The 21,253-nt window shown below is 49.9% G+C and overlaps 1 protein-coding gene across 9 annotated transcripts in view; it reads left to right on the forward strand.

Moving 5' to 3' along the window:
• The window catches only part of NEDD4L (NEDD4 like E3 ubiquitin protein ligase), a 298,669-nt gene extending 282,845 nt beyond the window's left edge, over positions 1 to 15,824 (forward strand). For 8 of the 9 annotated variants that reach the window (XM_054583731.1, XM_054583732.1, XM_054583733.1 and 5 more), the window contains 7 exons: positions 4,124 to 4,197; positions 6,346 to 6,406; positions 7,022 to 7,081; positions 8,695 to 8,802; positions 10,083 to 10,179; positions 10,696 to 10,768; positions 15,040 to 15,823. In XM_054583731.1, coding sequence (XP_054439706.1) covers positions 4,124 to 4,197; positions 6,346 to 6,406; positions 7,022 to 7,081; positions 8,695 to 8,802; positions 10,083 to 10,179; positions 10,696 to 10,768; positions 15,040 to 15,142 — 576 coding nt within the window. In that variant the 3' untranslated portion in view covers positions 15,143 to 15,823. Of the gene's footprint in view, positions 1 to 4,123; positions 4,198 to 6,345; positions 6,407 to 7,021; positions 7,082 to 8,694; positions 8,803 to 10,082; positions 10,180 to 10,695; positions 10,769 to 15,039 lie in introns of all 9 variants that reach the window. The other variant, XM_054583730.1, reaches the window with a different exon arrangement.
• Positions 15,825 to 21,253: the final 5,429 nt, after the last annotated feature.

The raw sequence follows: 21,253 nt of genomic DNA on the forward strand, positions 1-21,253 counted from the left end.
ATTTTCCGTCCCCTTAACGGACACGCTGCTTCCGCTGGCCCCACGTTGCAGCCGTCCCTTCGCCAGCCGGTGGCCTTGCGCACCCGGGGCCCCAACCGCATCCATCTTTGTGCTGCTCACCAGCAGCCTCCTCCCCAGGCCACGCCTTTCTCCCAGTCTCCAAACTCCCCCGGCCTGACCCCGCCTGAGCCCTCTGTTCCCCTGAAAGCCCCCAGGTCCTGAGCGAAACCAGTCCCCGCTCCCACCCCACGCCCACTCTGGTCTGATCTGCGGTACCACCGCCCCCTCCATGCTCCATCTTCCCTCCTCCTCATGACGTCCACGCTTCCGTGTCCGGCTGTCACACCTCCTGTTGACTCAGTCTCCTCCTGGGACCTGTCCGCCCCAGGCACTGCGGGCGGGCTCCTTGGTTCCTGTGCCCCGCCCCCCACCTCCAGTCCCTCCTCTGACGCCCCCGCCTGTGTGCTCTGTATGCGATAGTTCTGAAAAGCGAACGGGAACATGTCGTTCTTCTGCTTAAACAGAAGTTCCTCTCTGGCCATGCCGTGACCTTCAGTGTGGGTCAAACCGGCGTCGCGTGGCTCAGGACCCAGCGCTGCCCACCCTTAGCTTAGCTTTTAGATACGTCCTTCCTCTCACCTTGGCAGCCACCGTGCGCCTGCACCAGTGTCCCCACAGATGCTTCTGTGCCTTGTCACTGGCTGTGCCGCACCACCCCCTGCCTGCACATTGCCATTCTCTCTCCTACAGCCCGGTCATGCTGTCCTCTAACTCTCGCTGACTCCCTGTTTCCTGGGAGGCCCTGGAGGCCCTGTGGGCCTCGCCAGCACTCAGCAAGTGGCTGGTGCCTGCTGAGTGTGCTGAGCAAATGATGGGATGGTTTCACCTCGCTCTTCTTAAATGCTAACGTCGTAAGCAGTGGAAGCTCCAAGTGTGAGAAGACAGTTTGAATTGCAGTGACCTACTGTCTTAAGCTGGACCTAGTTAAGGGTCTTACCTGCCAACTTGCAAACTGATAACCATCCTGAACCCGCATCTTTCTTTCAATTTTAACACATGGAGGGAGGAGTAGAAAGAAAGAACCGAGGAAGACCAACAATCCTGTAAGTCAAGTGCAAAAAGAGGGTGTGGGAAGTCTCTTTGTCCACTTACAGAAAGCCAGGTAGCCAACTGAACAGTTCACAAGACATTAGCAACCCCAAAGGCAGGGCAGATGATCTGGGAAACCTTCCTTAGTTACAGTTAAACGGGACTATTTCCACCCAATAAATGAAGAACAAACAGGAGATATTTGGGCCTTTAAGTAGACTTCTAGCAAAGATTCTGATTATCGGTACAGTGTATGCTAATGATTCATTAACACCTCTTCATTTAATGCTGTAGATGCTCCTGACCTCCGGGTTGAGCCAGGTGGAGGGACGCAGTGATCAGAACAGGGCCACGAGAGGAGTAAGCCAACGACCAGGTGCCCGGTTCGCTCAGTTGCCGCCTTCCCCTTTTAGGGAGCTAACCCAATGAACAGGGAGCTAATGTATCTATTTTGCATTTTAGGAAGAAATTTAGAGTGAATTAAGCAGCCACACATACTGATCACAGCTCCCATATCCAATCTGTCACCAGCCCTGTTCCTTTGAGCTCCCCGATATTTCTCAAATCTGTCTTTCCTCCCTGTCTGTTCCGCCAGCGACACCCCAGCCTGAGCTGCCAGCCCCTCTCACAGACGCCCAGCCGGTCTCTTAATGCCCACCCTGGCCTCCCCTAGCGGCAGCATGGCCTCTGCCGGGTGGAGGAAGGGTCATGACGTTCCTCTGCCAGGAACAGTCACAGACCCCCCTGCCCTGGATATAAAGACCCATATCCTTCGTCTGCCCCGTGGTATCCTGCGTGGCCTGACCCCCCATGCTCCCTGTGTCTGGTCTCAAGCGCCTTCTTGCCTCAGGACCTTTGCTCGTTGCTGCTCCTTGTGTCGGGAACGTGCTTCCTCCACCTCAGTTCAGACCCCAGACCACAGTACTTCAGAGTGCCTTGCACATCCTTGCAGCATGTGCCATGGGTGACTTAGCATATATTTGTAAGAGTGTGTGTTTAGCATCTGCCTCTCGCTCACCACTCTGCACACGCCACCTGGCACAGTGCCTGGTACGGGGCAGGCGCTCAAAGCAGAGTTGTTGAACCAAAAATGTGGGCATCAGAGAGACACCTGGGCCCGCCTCTCACCTCCCCCAGCCCTCAGCAGAACTGTCAACTGCACGTTGCAGCACATCCTAACCCAAAAGGAAGCCCGTATCTCTCTTGTGCCGAACGATAAAGCCGTCTCTTCAGTGAAGTTAGCAAAGATGTGAAGTGTCTGTGTTCTTGGCCTTCCTCGGTGTCTTCTTTGGGGTGGTTTTTTTTTTTCACTCCGCAGTTTTGTAATGTCAGATCATGAAGGGGCAGGAGCTGAAACTTCAGTCCCCTTCATGGACTGAAACTGCAGCTGTTGCCATGATTTTGCGATTCCTTTCTGGCTGATGAGAACCTGGAGCTTCTGGTTCCTGGGACCTCCAAGGAGAGTGTTAAATGAGTTGAACAGCCGTCCTATGCCAAGCAGAAGGAATGGGCGGAACCGTGCCCCCATGTACTTGTGGACCCCCACCCATCCACTGACCAGGAAGAGGCCCCTTTTAGAACTAGAATAAGTGGAAATCCTTGTTGCGAGTTTGGCGAAGCAGCACCAGAGTTGGTTGCTTTGGAGAGGCACGGGGGGTGGGGGGAGGCGGGCATTTAAGAAGCTGTGCGGCGGGCAGGGGCGGGAAAGGGCGGCAGCCGCATGGGGAAAGCCTGCGGGGCCGGGCCCGCATTAGGCCAAGGCGCACACCCTCCACTGGGGTGCCATCGCCCCGAGGGGACAGAAATGTCTCAGCCATTGCAGTGCCAGAGCATAGAGCGTAGGTGGGCCATGGAGCTGTCTATTAAGTTTTCATGGGAGAAGGGGCAATCGAGGGGGGAGTCTAAAAAAGCTCTTTAGGGGCATGAATGAGAAAAAGCTGAGAAACACTGGGTTGGGAAGGGGAATGAGTGGAAAAACAAAACCTGGAAATCCAAGGAGGGAGAGAGGGGCAGAGCGAGGTCTCGGCGGAAGCTGTGAAGAACCAGCCTCACAGCCTCATCAGGAGGTTCAGAGGCCAGGTCAGGGAACCCGGGAGGCTGAGGAAGGACCCTTGCTCCCCAGGGTTCCGGCAGCACCAAGAACGGGGAGGAGAGCCACACCTCACTCTGCCCGAGTCCATCCAGTGGACTCAATATGACCCAGGGTCTCAGCAGACTCCTCAGACCTGTGTCCCAAGGCATCTTTGAATGACCTGTGCATGTGAATCCTCATAGAGCCGGCTGTGCATAGAAAAAGGCTGAAAGGAGTCCCACCATTATACCGATGTGATTTCTTTGTGTAGGAGAGCAGTGAGTGGGGGTTTGTTTCCCCCCCCTGCAAAGTTTCTATGAGAATAAACATTTTGTTTGTAAAACCACTGGCCTCACCATCCCTCCCCCTCTGCTGGTCACTTCTTGACATGCACGGGCACAAAGCCACGCAGGCCCAGAGCACAGGAGGAGGCCACGCCTTGGTCTCCGCAGCTTTGCTCTTTGAGATCAGGTACATCCTCCTCTTTAGCCTGTGTCTTAAGCTTCTTTGTTTAAGTCCCCATGTTTTTGCCTCTTTGAAAGAAATCCCACACATCTTTTTTTTTACTATAAAATCCAATTTTCAGAAAAAAATAAATTACATTGGGATTTGGATCTCTATAGTCTCAGTGGACGTACCCTCTCTTTTCTGTTAACATAATTAATTTCTTGACAAATGAATTGCAGAAGAAAAATATTGCTCTTCTCCATTGTCGCCAATATATGAAAAATAATTAAAACTCATAAATAACCATAAAATAATTTGCCTTTAATGATGACATCTTTAAATGTATAACATCTTAACAATTTAAAAACCTCATTAGACATCCTCTTGCACATAAAACCTGTTTGCTGGGAAATACTGCTGAATAAATTATACTTTTATGGTAAGGCATCATTACTCAGCAATAATATGCAGAATAACTTCATAATGGTGACTGTTGTTTTATTTTTGTAATTACAGACATATCAAGTGGATCTGAAGCCCAACGGGTCTGAAATCATGGTTACAAATGAAAACAAAAGAGAATATATTGAGTACGTATATGCCCTTACAACATTTTATCAAATCGCACAGCGTATTAGGCTGCCTTTTAAGAACAGTTCGTGCATATTATGGATGTGCTTTCAACAGTACGAGTTCCTCTCTGACGTGGGCTAGCGGGAGGTTGAGTTATGGAGCGGGAAGTTTGACTTGGACCATGACTTCAGTGAGCGGCCATGTCACGGGACCAGTGGAAGGAGAAGGGTGGACTTTGCCGAGCACTGTGACAAAACCCTTCTGGAGCAGGTGGCTGGCTAGTCTCTAGTTGTGAATGGCAACAACCAGTGGGGTAAAATTAGGAACAACCAAAGAGAAATATTTCGTCTCTCTCCTGACGTCTTTTCCATAATGAAAATGTAGGGAAATAGTAAAAATGGGTAGGAATATGCGGCACATGCAAACGTAATAAATTGTTTCTGATGTTTGTCATTATCTTACCCCAATCTCAGCCGCGGCTGGCGGAACACAATGTTGAGCTCTTTGGAAGTGGAAATGCTAAGTAACCATGGGGCATTTACATGAGGCAGAAGGTCTTTCTCTGCCGGGCATGGTACAGTTTCCTCTTTCGTACACATGTGTGCTTCAAGCACACAATTCTGGGATCTTCCCAGGATTGCCAGGTGGCCCTCACTAGCCCTGGAGCGGGGGCCAGGACAGGGCAGCCAAGCCTGGTCCCCAGGCCCTAGTTTCTGCTCGTCTTGCGGGTTCCAGCCTCAGCCTGAGCACCTGGTTTGCCTTCTATTCTCCTTCTCAACAAGCTGGGCCTCCCACTCTTGGTCATACTTGGTCAACATACTTGGTCAATTTGGGGAATTGGCCCAGGGTCTTGGCGTCTTTTAGCGTAATCTGCAAAGAAAAACCTCGGAATGTTAGCGTCTCTCCTTAGAAAGCCTGAAAAAGCAGGGACCGATACATAGTGGGCTCCTTCTCCACAAGGTAAAAGCTAGCCAAGCTTAATAAAATAGCTAGAAGGAAGATACTACGCTTCTTTCCTGTTCACATTAAGTGGCACGCTTGTTCTGAACTTGGACAATCTCAGCAAGCAGACAACACCCTGGCAGACACCCAGTGTCTTCGTTCAGAAAGTACAGACTTTGACTAGAGGTTAAAACACTCCACCCACCTGACCAGGGTCGAATATATGAGGATTCAGACATCGGGCTGTGTGTTGTGCATCATTCCTTACAGTGAACTCTTTGAGGTTTCAGATTCAGTGGGTATAGGTTTGGGCAGAGCCTCAGCTACCTTCTCTGAGAAGAAGGTGACAGAAACGTCCACCAGCTCCCTGACACGTGCATCCCCCGTGGCAAGCAGAGGGCCATGGTGCTGCCGGCCGCAGCCCAACAGGCCTGGTAGGGCTGAGCGGCGGTGGGAGCAGGCTGGTACTCGAGGCCACGGTTGTGGTGTCACCTCATAGTTGAGAGCCGTGGACAACCAGACAAGGTCCTGGTGCTATTTCACACCAAATGCCTTAGCAGGCCTCTGAAGGTGCTGCGCCTGGCCGTGCATCCGGCTGCCGCTGCACGTTACCACGGGAAAGATGGTGTCAGTGCACTTGTTACATAAAGAGGTCTTCCCATTATGAATCCTCCATAGTGAAGCGTCCGTGTAAATCATTTTGCTGATAAACTATATGTCATTATTGAAAATCAGTACAGGGCACCCTACAGTGAAATATCATTTGATAAGATATGTGTGCCGGCACTCCCTTTAAAAGTGTATGTACGCATGTATACATAGGTGGGTGTGCATATATGTGAGTTTATGTACATGTATTCTACACATATACATATGACCTTTCATACCCCATGACCTTTCATACCCCATGACCTTTCCCCTCTTCTCCATATAGTCACATTTATAAAGCAACTTAGATAAACTGAGCCTCTTGAGGGCGGGGGGACAAATCTAGTATTCCTTTCAAGTCCTCAGCGAGCTTTTAGTTTTTCCCATGTGTTTTAGTTACTCTCGGAAGAATTCATGAGTCAGCAGTGTCTGCTCGGGCCCCGGACCCCCGTGTCCCTTTGCCGTTGTAGGGGCTTCTCTCCCCAGCCCGAGGCCACGCGCTTGAAGCTGTGAGGGAAGAAGTGAGCCCACGTGATGACAAAGGTGCTAAAACGCTGTTCCGTTTTCCCCCGCAGCTTGGTCATCCAGTGGAGGTTTGTGAACAGGGTCCAGAAGCAGATGAACGCCTTCTTGGAGGTAAGTCACGCCCGCCAAGGTGTGGGCCTGCACCGGTAGTCACAGCGGGGGAGAGGGCGGCTTCCCTCCCGAGGCCGGCGACATGGGACAGTCGCCCGCCGAGACACGGGCACGGGGTGGGGGCACGTGCCCAAAGGCCAGGACTGCGCAGCCCACGCTGCTGACCAGCCTCCAGGACAGGAGCAGTGTGCAGCCACCGCACGGCCAGCCTTTCATTTTGTTTGCTTAGAGTTCTTCTCCTTGCTTCTCATACTTCAGCGCCTGATTTTTGAACGTGCTCTCTGGCACGGCTGTGCGGTGTGATTTCAGGACACGCTGGCTCACAGCGCTGCATCTTAAATGAGCTTTGCAATCCGCCTGCCCAGAGTAACCTGTATGTCCTTAGGGCTTGAAAAATTACTCAAATACCTCAACCTTCTAGATTCTACATTTTTTCAAAACTTTCATACTGTGTCTAGACTGTTTTTACTAGAATTACAATTATAGATACTATAAATCATAGTAAAGAATGTATTTTTCTGGGCTAACGAAAAAAAGTTTGTTTTTCCTATAAAATTTGCCTCTTTCAAGAAAAAAGATGTTATGGTGATTGTTTTGTTCTTTGTTTTCTTTCAGGGATTCACAGAACTTCTTCCTATTGATTTGATTAAAATTTTTGATGAAAATGAGCTGGAGGTTTGTATTGTAAACATTTTATGTAAAGTAGATATTTTTTAAGTTTCTCATTACTTCATAAATGACATTTTATTTTCTTAAATTTATTTATTGATTCTTACATAGGAAGAGGGGGAGAGAAAGAGAGACATCTATCTGTTCCACCCTTTTGTGCGTCATTCATTGGTTGATTCTTGTGCCCTGACCAGGGATCAAACCCACAACTCTGGCGTATCGGGACAGCATTCTAACCAACTGAGCTACCCACCCAGGGATAAATAATAATTTCATATTCTTGGATCCATAATGGCCTGGGGAGTCAGCTTAGGTGAATTCTGCTACATGCTCTTAAGGGGCTCGTTTGCCAGTGGAGGAGTAAGGAAATAGCAAAAGTGGTTGTCTGCAGGTTCCTTGCCCCAGAGAGGACAGTTCTGGGGCATGCGGGACAGGTAGCGGCCCACAAGCCGAGTGGGGTTTGAAGCCTGTTGCTCCAGGTGAGGAAAAGTGCTGCTTCTGGTGGAGCCAAGGTGGTAGCACCCTGTTCCCAAGGCCTGACTGCACCCCCTCCACTCACCCACCCCAGCGGCCAAATGCGGATTTGGCCAGGACGTGAGTGCGAGGGTCTGCTGGGGCCGTTGGACAGGTGTCTCCGTGAGCTTGCAGTGGTCTGCAGCAAGGAAAGAGACATCAGAAGGCAACAGGTAGTTAATGTCCAATGGTTTCAGCTGCTTTAGTTGAGGCGGACAAGAATCAGCCATTTAAAAGGCAAAGGACTCTCACACCCTTTCTACACGGACAGGCAGGCTATGTCTGTTCAGAAGCTGTCGATGGGAGTCAGTGAGCCGTTTGTCCAAGCCACAGCCAAAGAGGCATTCCTCACAAACTGGCTTTATGGTCTTTCATCTTAAAACAGAACGTTTAAGTAGATGATGTCGAGAAACTAATGACCTCACCGGTTTTCCCCAGCAAGGTTTTGGCAGTTAGGCCTGGGGATCCTGTTTTCAGGTGGTGTCTGGCTCAGGTCTCTTTCCTTTTTACCTTAGAACGTCATGTTCATTGACCCACAGGAAACCATCCCTGTGGGAGGGGTAGATAATAAGGAAAGCAGCCCTGGGCTAACTGCTAAGGCAGAGAACAGTGACTACATTAGTACAGGTCTGCGTCCACAGTCACTGGACAGATGGGTGATTTTCCCTCCCCTGGGTTAGTTGGTCTGGGGGAATTGAGATCTTGCTGTCATGACACACTAATTCCATGGACGAGAAGGTATTTTCCAATTTTGAGACAAATAGCCTCTCAGAAACGGAAATGGCCAGGGCGATGAGGCAATATAAACGGAGCATAAGAAAATCTGTGAGCTGTGTGCTCAGATTAGAGGGGGAGGGAAGAAAGATGATCCATCTGGAGGTTTTGTTCCCGCTGTGAAATGCTGTATTAGCATTAGGCTTTAGGCTTGGGTCCCCCTTGTTCCCTACACTGTCCCTGTGGTCTGCGGCAACACGTACCCTGCATTTGGGGATGAGTCAGTTGCCAGGTTGCCGCTTTGCCCGGGTCTAAGGAAGGCCAACTTCCGAGTGTGATCTCTTCGGCATTCCCATCGGGCCCCATGTGCACCGGATCTCTTTCCCCTCTAGTTGCTGATGTGCGGCCTCGGTGACGTGGACGTGAATGACTGGAGACAACATACGATCTACAAGAACGGCTACTGCCCAAACCACCCTGTCATTCAGTGGTTCTGGAAGGTGAGGCAGGACCCCCGGGCCCACACCTGCCCCGCTCCCTGGGTCAGGCCTGGGGGCTCTGCTGCCCTCCCCAAGGCCTGGCTTCAGCCGGAAGCTGGGGCTCTGGTGGTACGTGGGCGGCCGGCAGAGGGAGGAGGCGAACTTGAGCTGAAAGCAGCTCTTGTACAACTCCAGGGGACGGCCGTCCTTCCTTAACCACCGGATAAAAGTGGCTCCTGTTTGAGGAGCCTGTGGAGTAGGGATTCTGAAAGGGATACCTGGATTCAAGCACAGGAATGAGTCCTCCAAAGTGTAAATAAGAATCGGGAGGCATCTCGGGGCAAAACCATGCTTAGGGCCTGGCTTTTCCAAGAAGCCATTTTCAGGTAAAAAAGTCATTTTCCCCATTTTGTTGTTGTTAATTCCAACACACATTTTGATCTTTTTTTCTGTGAAAGATGGCTACAAATGAAATTTGATGGGCTAGTTAGGGCCAATGTTTGCATTCTGTTTAGCTTAGGAGAGAAGTCATGTGAGAATGAGTGGGTCCAAGGGAGAGGCAGTAAACTGACCTTAACGGAGCAGTTATGGGGGTGGGGGGCGCGGAGCTGATTGTTTGCTTTACACAGATAAGAAATCATTTCATTTGTTTTAATTTCTAATGTCTATTTTTAATAATATTTCAAGCACCAGCAGAAATAGAGATAAAAAAGAAAGAGGAGAAACTCCAAATTCTAGTCCAAGTCTCACTCAGTTTTGATTTTGGATTTTTTTTTTTTAACAGCAGTTCAAATAACATTATCAGTAAAGCCAATTCAACTCCTGTAATAACTCAGATATGTAAGATACACTGATTATTTTAGAGGCCTCTCCTTGTCTCTGTTTTTCTTTCTTTTTATAAAGTGTTATTTTGTGAGACTCTGTCCCTTCTGAAATCACACCTCATAACCTGGGTTCCTTGATGCAGCCACTTCTCAAACCCTGTATGTGCATAATTGGCTTTCGGGAGAACTGGCGGCCTCACACCCAGAAACTTGAGCCCAGTGCCATCAAAGAGGTTGCTTTTTATATCATTTACTTTAACTTACACAGAGGAAGAGACTGCGATCTCTTGCTCTCTGAGACCCAGAGGCCGATATTGTGGTGGTCATTAAAAAATAAAAATATAAGTGCTGTTTTCTGAGCCAACTGTCTGCATCTTCCGTTTCCGTGTAAGTGAGGTGAGGTTTGCCCGTCTGGTCCCCTCAGTGCGTGGCAGGTGGTACGTGGGAGGGGTGCAGCGACTCTCCCTCTGTTTGCAGGCTGTGCTGCTGATGGACGCGGAGAAGCGTATCCGGTTACTACAGTTTGTCACGGGGACGTCCCGAGTACCTATGAATGGATTTGCTGAACTTTATGGTAAGTAGGATATAGCCCTCTCTCTCTCTCTCTCTCTCTCTCTCTCTCTCTCTCTCTCTCTCTCTCTCGTTCTGTTCTTTAGCCTATCTTTAAAAACTAGATTTTGCAGAATCATTCATGTGGTTATAAACTGAACATTTCAAGGACTCCTCACCTCTAGGAAGCAGAATTCTTCAGTGCTTATATAGATTTTTTTTTTAATCACTCCTTCTACCTTGCATATTAAAGGTCCCGTTGAATTGCCCGCCCCCACCCCCAAAGTAGTTTTTAATTGAAATTCCCAAGGTTCAGCTAAAAGGCTGTAGCAGCCTGCACTGCCGTATGTTGCGGTGTCTGTTAAACTTGGCTCGACTCCATCCTGGAGGTGACGCGGAGCCTGTATTGTTGGGGCGTGCGAAGCTCTTGCTTCCTCTAGTGAAGTAGTAAACGTTGCACCGCAGGCCTAGACGGCAGGCGTCTCAAGTCACACGCTCACCTTGAGCGCTGGCAGCACTCACGTTTCTTCTCTTTGTCTAGGTTCCAATGGTCCTCAGCTGTTTACAATAGAGCAATGGGGGAGTCCTGACAAGCTGCCCAGAGCTCACACATGGTGAGTGACAAAAACGCACCCTTGTCCGCAAACCATGTTTTAGATACTTAGCCATGTGCGCCGCTGGGCTGGAGGCTGCAGAGCGGCGCTGCCCTCCTGCCCATAAACAGCTTAGAGTCTGAAATGTCGGTGTTGCAGGGGAAAATGTAAACTGTCCTGTGATGCTCACAAAGTTCAGTCCAAGCTCTGAATGGACCTGGAGTGTCTGGCGCCTACAGGGTTAAGCGCTCCGTGCTGTGGGGCACTGCTCCTCCGACCCCATTCTTCCCTAATAACTCTTAAGAAGCAGAGATATTATTACTTATACCACACATGGGCATGACAGCTCCCAAACTGGAAACAGATTGGGTTTTTACTCCACCTTGAAATTGGCTTTTTACAACGTGGGATAACATTCCCTGTAGAAACATTGCTTTGAAAAGGGCTTCCAAGGCCAGCAGTGACCCGCAAGACTCTGAGCTTAGTCCCCATCTGATGGTGGCCCGAGGAAGGTGAGCCGCCTGCCCCAGGACCAAAGCCCAGGGAGACGGTGGCGCGGGGCAGCACCCAGGGCAGGGCAGGGCAGGGAGGCGAGCCTGTGGCTTCCCGCAGCGTGTTAGGTAAAACCCGCACGAGGACCCACCGGGCCACTCTCAGCGGGCACTTGTTCATCTGAACAGCGATGTCCCTTGCGTTGGATTTCCCCGGGGGCTTTTCTTTCTTGCTCTTAGGACACGGGTGGAAGGGGGACTTCACGAGCACTGAGCACCCCCCTGCGGGAGGGGAACAAAGTGCAGCTGGGAGAGTGTTCTCGTGAATGTGTGTTGGTAAAATATTAGCTGTGAGACATGTTTCGCCTCCGTTTGAGTCCGTGGCTGGCAAGAAAGTTTCCTCTCCATATTGCACCATCCATGGGACCGAATGGGACGCGTGTATGATTGTGGCCCATTAGCCCCTTGACAGCAAAGTGACATTTGGGGGCTATTGGAAGCAGTCACTGTCTGTGATTCTCTGCCTTTGTTCCAGAGGGCAAATGTTTTGGTAGTTTGGAGCCTTTATCCCCCAAAATGCCGAGTCAGGTGGAGTTTCCTGGGCTGTGGTGGCCCGCGTCGGAAAGGCAGCCGGCCCAGCCCTGTGGGGACCGGCGGAGAACTGCCGGTCCGCGGCCGAACGCGGAGAGGCGGGGGAAGAGCCGCGTGATCGGGCACAGCCCTGGTCTGCGGGCCGGGCACTCGACTTTCTCGGGCAGCCTTGTGGCGCATGGCCAGCATCGCCGTGGGCCGTGAGCATTGCCCCAGCCCGCCCAGGGTCCCACGGGTCCCAGGTCCCAGGTCCCAGGATGTGACCTCGGGTCCGCCAGAGTCAGAATCAGTACCCAACCACGGCACTCATCTACAGCACCTGTCGACACCGCCCACTTTCTTTTTGGACTCTCCAAAGAGAGCCAGGTAATCGAGTGTCAGCCCGTGTCCCTCTGGGATGCTACGGACGGACATCTCACTGTTGAGCTTTCCCGCTGTTTCAGCGTGCACGTGCTTCGGCCACAGCTGCAGTGCGGTGCTGCCCAGATACGCCCTCTGAATGCAGTGGGTCTCTACCTTGCCTGCACGTTGGAACCACCTGGAAAGTTTAAAGATACATATATATAGATCCCACCCCCAGAGGCTGGCAATCCGTTGGTGTGGTGTGCGGCCCAGCCCTGGCGCTGTCAGAACTCCCGAGTGGGCCCGGAGGACAGCGAGGGTGTGAAATCTCTGTCCCCCTGAGGAAGGACGAAGGCCGCCTCCCGGAGGAGGGCACCCAGCGAGCTCCTCCCAGACCCGTGGTGTGTCGTAGAAGCAAAGCAACCGAAGCAGTTCCTAATGATAGTCCCCCCAGAGTCCCAGAACGGCTGCCACCTGACCAGGCGGAGTGCTCGCTGCAGGCCGCCCCGGCTGGCGGGGCGGGACTGGCTGTGTTCCCTGCCGTGCGGCCATCTTCCCGGCCTGGCCCCCGGGTCCCACTGTTGCGTGGGAAACGAGCTTTGCTGACCACTCACAGCATCTGTCCCACAGTCATATTCAGCCACGTGGAGGTTTAGTGTCTCCTGTGTTTCATGAAAGTATAAAACACGCCGTTAAGCTTCAAAATGCAAACCTGACGTACCAGGAGAGCAAGGGCTGGTAGGTCTGGTTCTCTCTGGTACTTTCCATAGATCTCTCAGATGTAATCATTGGGTGCCCGATATTTAAAGGGCATCATTTCATTATCCTGTCAAAGGTCGCTGCTTGGATATTTAAAATTATGCTTTACCAAGGACTGCAGATCTACCGGCTCTTGTCAGCTCTAACCGTAATTTCATTTGGCCCACACATCTTCACGTGGAGACACAGGCGCCCGCTGAGGACAGTGAAGTCACGCAGTTAGTTAGCGGCAGGCCAGAGGCTGACTCCAGCCCCTGACCTCAGAGCAAATGATAATTAACCCTTGTTAAGTATCTCCCTGCCTTTGTGCTAAGCCCTTTATATGCCCTAACTCATATCAGTTATAAGAAGGGGGTCATATTAAAGGGAAAAAGTGGTCACAGACCCTTGATAATGCATCTCCAGACCCCCTAGGGATTGCAGGCTCCGGACTGAAATACCAGCTTAAAATTAACCCTGAAGCCGCCTTCTGCAAACAGTCCTTCTCAGTGCAGTCTGCCAGAGTGGCGCTCTGTCTCTACAACGGGTGTCAACAATAAAAACAGAAAAATAAGAAACCAAAACTTAAAACACTTCCATTAGGCTTTCTGTTTTAGGATCCCTAGGTCTGTGAGAACTGCCCTTCGAGAAGCAGCATTATTCTCTGCGCTGCCTTTTAATGTTCAGTGAATGTGAAAAAACCTGAGAGCTCAGTGTGTCTCATGAAACACGTTAGGGGTGGCTAAGGGACCCGCCGTGGGTGCCAGTCTGTCTCCTGCAGCTGAGGACAGCCGCTGGCTTTGCAAGCCTGGAGCCAAGGCAGCACGAATGGTGGTTGGGCCGGGCTTCGGAGCCAGCCATGGGACCGCACTCCCCTCTCATGCGTACTGTGTGACCTGGGGCGAGTTACCTAACCTCTCTGTGCCTCGCATAGGGTTGTAGCGTTACCTGCCTTCCAGGGCAATTGCTGGGACTCCCTGAGGCAATAAACGAAAAGTACTTCACCTGCCCACGGCACAGGGTAACTGCTCCCTGAACGTTCACTCTTATTAAGTCATCTCCCGCTGCGGCGAGGCGGTACGGCCCTTTCCATGACAGGGGCTGGTCTGCAGCCCACCCCCGCAGCAGGACTCCTGCGACCGGGGCGCTTGGGGAGTGCTGAGCGAAGGGTAACCGTGGCCACCATCTCCGGGCACTGGCTCTGTGCTGGGACACTGTCCGTGTGTTCTGATCGGGCCCTTCCAGCACTCTGCACGCAGCCTCCACACTTCACGGACAACAGACAGGCTCCGAGAGCGCAGTGACCTGCCCAGGGCACACAGCTGGCTGGCGGCCCAGCCAGAATTTGAACTTGGCCTCTTAGACAAGTTGCCTTCCTTTTCCCAAAAGCCTCCCTACCGCCAGGGTCGGTTGGAACACCCCAGAAAAAGCCTGCGGGGAGGCGGGGCCTTTGAATGATACGGCCTTTCATGCCACATGTCTGTTACTTGCCTGGCCACAGTTGCTGGCGGGAGCTTATTAACATCGCTCTTGGAGCCGCAGACAATCTGCTTCTAGCCTTGAGTCTGCCGTGTGCCAGGGCGAGGGCTCGGGCACCATCCCTTGACTTCTGTGCTTCAGGACCCTCATCTGCAGAGCAGAGAAAGCGCGGCCCGCCTCTTGGGCCTGTGACGGAAACCACAGCAGTCACTATGTGGGAAAGCACCGGGCTCAGGGCCTCAGGCAGAAGGAGCGAGCGCCTTAGGACGCAGCCCAGCCTCCATTCACCCGGGACTCCTAGTCACCCGGGACACAAGTTTCTAGGGTTTGGAAATGTTGGGGTGCATGTCAGCTCCCTGCCTGTGGTATCTCGCTCCCAAGCAGGGTTTGTCCAGTATCCATCTCTAGCCGGAGTAGAGAGATTCCATGGACTATCAGAAAATTCTTCTCTCTCCTCTGCGGGTTATATAGCCTCTTTGGTATGGATAGTTTCACCAATGGAATTTATACTTTGAAAATCAGAATTTAGTTAAGACCTCTACATACTGTCGCTCCAACCGCAAATGCCCCCTTAGCCAGATCTCGGACGTGCTGTCGTGACTGATGGGTGATGATGAGGGCGTTTCACCTACGCTTCTGTTACCATTGCAGCTTTAATCGCCTTGACTTACCTCCATATGAAACCTTCGAAGATTTACGAGAGAAGCTTCTCATGGCCGTGGAAAATGCTCAAGGATTTGAGGGGGTGGATTAAGCACCTGCCGCCCCGGGTGGTGGTTCGTCGAGCAAGTCCTGCTTGCACTTTTGCATCTCCCGCCCAGACTTTGCAGAGACGATGGCAGCCAGCGTTGCGCGGTGCAGCCCTGGGAGCAGAGCCTTCGCCCGCAACTTGCCCAAGCTCAGCCGTGGGAACCCCGTCCCAGGTCCCGTTTCTGCATTTTCCACCGCAAATTATCAACTGGTTGATGTGTACACTAATTACATTTCAAGAGGACTTATTCTATTTATGTTGCGCCTCTGTAGGCAGAGCCCTTAATAAACATTTTACATACTGTATAATGACCATGAATGGAATCAATCACTCTACAGGTATAGTATTACAACTCATGTTTACTTTTTGAAAATGATTTAGGCCGATTTTCCGATTTCATTTCACTGCAATTAAAGATGTCTCATGTACTTGGAAAAGTGAGCATTTTTTTGTATTTGAATTTCATACCAAGTTTAATGTCCATGACATTTTTATTTTTGAAGTACTTTGACACCCTACCCTCAACTTTATTAGGCTCGGAAGACTGACTTGTGTCCAAAAACCTTCTTACAGACAAGTACTTTGAGAGCATTTAAAATATAACAGGCATAATGATAATTTTTTTCCATACTCAGAATGAAAACAAACTGGATATTAGGGTTTTGGGGGGGCGGTTGTTTCTTTTTTTCTTTTTCTTTTTTTTTTTTTTTTTTTTTGGTACAAATTACCATAATAGCTACAGGCTGGGAGAATTGTACCATAGCATGACACATTTCATGTTGACTTCAAGGAATCACATCATTATTCCTTAGAAGTACTTAACGTGTACTCCAACACGTTTGAGACATGGTTGAACGATCATTTCTCCTGAGAGAAATTGCTTAACCCTTCCTGATGCTGTACAGTCCTTCATTTATTATATTTTCCTCTTTGCTGTTCGTAGTAGAGACATTTATTTGAATGAAACTCGGCACTGCTTGATTTGAAACTGTGGAAACCAGATCTGTTTAGTCTCCTGTTTGTACGCGTTCGCTAACAGTAGCTAAAGAACCAACGTTCGTTCTGACTGCACCAGTTCCTAAGGCACTTTATGTACTACGTGGAGGTCACACCTGGTTTGGTTTATGTTTTGTTCCTCACCAAGGACATTAAATGTGATGATTATTTCTGTCCCTGCACGCATCTTTCCAGTGCATTACCTATCGATGGTGAGCCTGGCTGCCGGCGTCTGAAACCCAGCTGTGAAGCTGAGCCAACAGCCCTGTCCTCGCCGATTGTTCTGTGATTTCTGCTCAAAGATGAATTTAAAACGCACCTGATCTGTCCACTTTGTTCCCTGTGACATGCTGCCTGATCGTGTCTGTTGTGCGCTAGCAGAAAAGTGAGCGGCGAGACGTGGACCCTCTGCGCTCAGGCCGCTCAGCTTGTCGGGGGTGGGGGAACACGGGGGTGAGAGGGTGGCTACACGGCTTGATGGTTTGCAGAATTCTGTCGGGTTTTGCGAGATCGCCTGAGGCGGTGTCGGGGGCTCAGCCCTGCTGCCCTTTTTAACCTGTGTTGTCCCTGGCCCTGTCCTAGCAGTCAGGGGACACTAGCGATCTTGATCTCTTGCCAGTTGTGAATAAGACAAAAACTGGTGGTTTGAGGGCATCCATTTGTTATGTAAGAAGGACCTTGTGGGGTAAGAAACTCCGTGTTGGTGGCTTGTGAGAAGCTGTGAATGTTCGTGGTCGTGAGTGAGTTATCTGAAGTCTGTGGTGTCTAAAACAAGATGAGTTTCTGCAGAGCTGAGGACGGGCTTTTCATACTGGTTTTAAAATACCGAGAGGGGTGATCGGAAAACTTAGATGCTGACTACTTAGAAAAGTGTTGCTCATTATTTTTATCTGTTGGTGGGAATGTTTTTTCCCCTTTGGTCAATGCGGCAAATGTCTCAGTGGCAAGAGCCCCTCGGCAGCCCCTCCTGGCCCAGGGCCAGCTTTCTTCGAAAGGCACGTGCCGGAGCCTGGGCAAGCAGCCTGCGGGGCGGGCGCTCCGAGCAACCCCGTGAGACTGCAGGGCGGGGGGATCCGGCAGTTCCAGTCTAAGGACCGGGGCTCTTCTGTCGTTTTTAATTGTCTACTCAAAATCAGAATATTTGTTAGGTGCAAATTAGACAAAGTATTGAAAATCTGAAAGACAAATCATTCTAAGATCATTTCTACACCAGGAACAGGTGAGAATTACCAACACACCACCCCTAGGAATCCTTGAAAGGCAGTGATTGGGAACAACAGCTCAGTTCGTCCACTCCTTAATGTCCGATTTCAACGACAGCTAAAATAGTGCTGGGTTTGGGATTCGTTTTTAATCCAAATAAGGGTCCCTAGTTCTCAACAATTCTCAGTGTTTCACTCATTGTTGAAAATAGTCATAGATCTTGTTCTCTCTAAATCTTGGTGCGCATTCTCCATCATTTCAAGATGTAACGACAGATGGCAGTAAAGAAAGCGTGTCATGTGAACAGCGGAATGATGGGTCATTCCTGGGGCCTCCACCCGCTCTGGTCAGCAGGCCCGGAGTCAAAGGCAGCATTGCCCATTCTAGCTGTTCGTAGTCCTAGACGCTACTCCGAAGTCCAGGGTCTCTATAGCCTCTGTTTTCTTAGAAATTACTTTAATCCAGACTTGTCTGTCTGTTTAGTTCCTGGAAGAAGGTGTAGTTGTGATGGGCCAGTTTGCCATGAGGCTAGGAAGGAAGTTCCAGAGTTTCCGGCCTGCATGTTGCAAGTCTTTGACGATCCCCACCAGCTGTCAGTCCTGGGTGTTTCTCTTCCCGCCTCTCGTTGTCCAGCAGAGCCATTTGGAAGGTCCGCCCAGGGGACTGGCTTCACACGGCACGCTGTGGTCCCACCTGCTGCCGTGGGAACAGGAAACAGGGGCATCTCTCTGTTGGAAAGTTACGTTCCGCTTCAGCGCCCTTTCCTTTTCTCCCAAGACGTTTGCCACTATTGACCTTCCTGGAGCCAGGCCTCTACCCGATCACAAAGAAAGATGCTTCTTTGGTTGCTGTTTCCATGGCGCTCTGGCAGCGGACATGAGGAACTGCCTAAGGTCAGGGGGCCAGTGCTAGACAGCGACCTGACATGGGTTATTCCTCCCACATAAGGAGACGGGGACAGATTCTGAGAAATGGTTTGCAAAACATTGGAAACACTTTGTACTTCTCACATTGTTAAAATAGATAACATGTGCCATTGCTGTTTGATCCTGCCAGATCCAAATTGGCTCTCTTGAAAGCCAAGTTCATGCACAGCAAATTACTGACTGTTCTCACGGTTCCTAATTGTAGAACACTTGACTAGTATTTTCCTAAGTTTTGTCTCTCACCTATGAAATTTTAAAATCTATGAAAAGAGCCTGGACTAATCAATTCTCGATCTCCTCCCTGCTGTGTGCTAGCTGTCCTTTCTTTGCCTCTTTCCCCCTCGCCCTGAGTCTACACCCCTGTACTGATAGGGAAGAGAGGGCACGGGACATGCTGTCGGTGTCATTTTCTGCCTTGCCAGTAGGGGGTGGTGCTGTGCAGGGTAACTGCCTGCTCTGCTCCCTTCCTGACCCTCAGGAGATCGCTACCTCTGTCTCATTCAGGCTTTGGGGTACTTCCTGATAAGTCAAAACTGCCAATTTCAGGTCTGAGATGTGTTTTTAAAAATCCTTATAAACTCCACTTTGTACTTTAGATTTTAAAACTGGGAAGGAAATGTGATATACTTTGGACCACTTTTTTTTAATTTATCTAAGCCTTAATGAACTGTGTACAAACACTTGCATATACGCGCATATATGCGCGCACACACCAGAGTGTTTCCAGTGTGTCAGAGAAAATGCCGTAGCATTAGGACGTGAGCTTGCGTCATGTTGTCTAGAAAAGGAGAGCCTTCTGTGTGTGTGTGAACGTGTCCAAGAAAACCTCTTGTTAGACGTCTATCCTTTGTTAAAGGTGTTAGGCGCAAAGCAACGCATGTTTAAAACGCTTGTCTTTTTGTTGGTTAGTCTGTTTGTAAGGAGTAACAATAGGAATCTAATGACACTGGCCACACAGCCCGTTGTGAACTGCATTCTCAACCTTGTATCAGTGCATCGAAAGCCCTCCTTGCGACCATAACCTTGTGTCTGCAGACACCTGTGTTCCTGTAGAAGCCAGTTTGCAGCTCCTACTGAGACTAATTTCACCCAGATTGTCATGGGTTTCTTCATGTGATAACTTTGCGTAACCTTGTTCTTTCTCTACTACTATGTATGTAAAATATATACATATACATATATACGTACATATGCTGTCCAAATATATATGTATATATTTGTATAGCATTTTTACACCTTTCTTGAACAATCTGGTTTTGAAAGGGAGTGAGAGCTTAGTCCCTTCTACAGTTTTCTCCAAGCTGTACCCTGAGAATTCTGATTCTCGGAGCCTGAGAGAACCCCCTGAAGATGGTGTTAATATGCTGTCATTTCTGAATTCAGGATTGTTTATCAAATGAAACATGAAGAAACACAGTGGCTTTAAGGTGAAAAGAGTTTCAAGCATTCCAAATGAAGTCTCAATGTTTCGTAACTTTTTCTTAGAAACCCACCTCCTAATACAAAGCCAAGTACTCTTTGATACAGTGATTAAAAACCAAACTACTTTGAATTTTTTTAAAGACCACCTATGGACAATGCTCATTTTCTCAGTCAGAGTAACTTTAAAATATGGTTGAATTTGATACACACAGGAAAAGTTTTGTTTTAAGAACAAAATCCTTGTGGCTTTTCATTTCTCTTGAGAGATCTCATGAGGAAATTGTAGATTGTTTTCCTGAGAGCAAAAGAGTCATGTGACAAAATGAAGTCATTGTAAAGACGTGATGCAACCTGTCAAATATTTAATAAAGAATTATGGAAGCTGGCACATTTTCTACATCAAGTATGATGGCGTGTCTGATTTAAAGCTGCTTTGTGAGTGTGTCACGGGTTCCGGGGGTTTGATGCCTGTAGGTTCACAGCCTGTCCACTTCCTTAGTCTCCCTAAGAGTCCCACACCTTTAAAAAAATCATTGCAGTCTGCCCAAAGCACGTGGCTTCAGCTCAATGAGATGCACATCCCTTCTCACCCACCTGTCTTTCTATTAAGCTTGAGAGTTGATGGCTTCATCTAACACCTTATAACCCTTACGAGGCCTTCCCCGCAAAGGCCTATGCCTAGTCTTCATGCGAGCAATGCTAAATTTTTGTGCGTTAAGGAGACTCAGTCAGGAAGCCCAAAGTGGGTCTCAGGAGAAAGAGATTCTCAGAGTCCAGACCTTTCATCCAGGCTCTGTTCAGGCGCGCTGGCTCCTCACATTTTTTTCTCTTTTCTTTAGTTCTAAGCCTCCTCGTGGTGGTCTTAACCTATCCCCCCCAGGACTGCCAGGAGGAAACACCCTAGCAGGATGTGATTTAGTCCTGGGTTTCTGGGGACATGTCTTTTCCAGGTAGCGGTGATGGCATCTCACCGGACAGGCGTCCGCCGCCAGATCCGGAGCTCCCTGCTGCTTGGCCCAGCCTCACACAAGCACGCAGGGATCTTCTGGTGGACCAAGCTGCTCTGAACGTTTACATGTTCTTCCTTAGAGAAAAAAACAAACGTAAAATAAAGCAGGGGATCATACCTCGGTACACAGTTGTTAGGTTAACCAGATCTTGGCCTTCTCTGGAGTCCAAGAGTGATGAAGGCACTTTGGAAACTGTAAATGCCCTGATAAAAGTGATGGGTGGGGGTTCCCAGGAATTCTAGTTCCTGTGCTTGGCTCTGAGGACGACATTCAAAGGGGTCCCAGGACCTGAGAGTTCAAGAGCCTGCCTCTCCCTGCCCAGTCCCTTTGGTGCCCTCAGCTGCCAGAGAACACTTCCCAAAAGCGTGTGCTTCCGGGGAGCGCAGGCCATGGGATCTCGAAGCAAGCATTTGCAGGACTTGAACTGGGCAGGAAAACACATGGATTGGGAGTTTCCGAAGACCCACTACAGACTCCTTCAAGCACAGGTGGCATGAGCCTGTCACGACCTGTGGGCGGGCGGCTCAGGGGGGGTGAGGTCAAAGACCCCCTTCCTT

Source organism: Pteronotus mesoamericanus, unplaced genomic scaffold (assembly GCF_021234165.1).
Source record: "Pteronotus mesoamericanus isolate MK-2021 breed Mesoamerican mustached bat unplaced genomic scaffold, CSHL_Meso_final contig_74, whole genome shotgun sequence".
Taxonomy (NCBI): domain Eukaryota; kingdom Metazoa; phylum Chordata; class Mammalia; order Chiroptera; family Mormoopidae; genus Pteronotus; species Pteronotus mesoamericanus.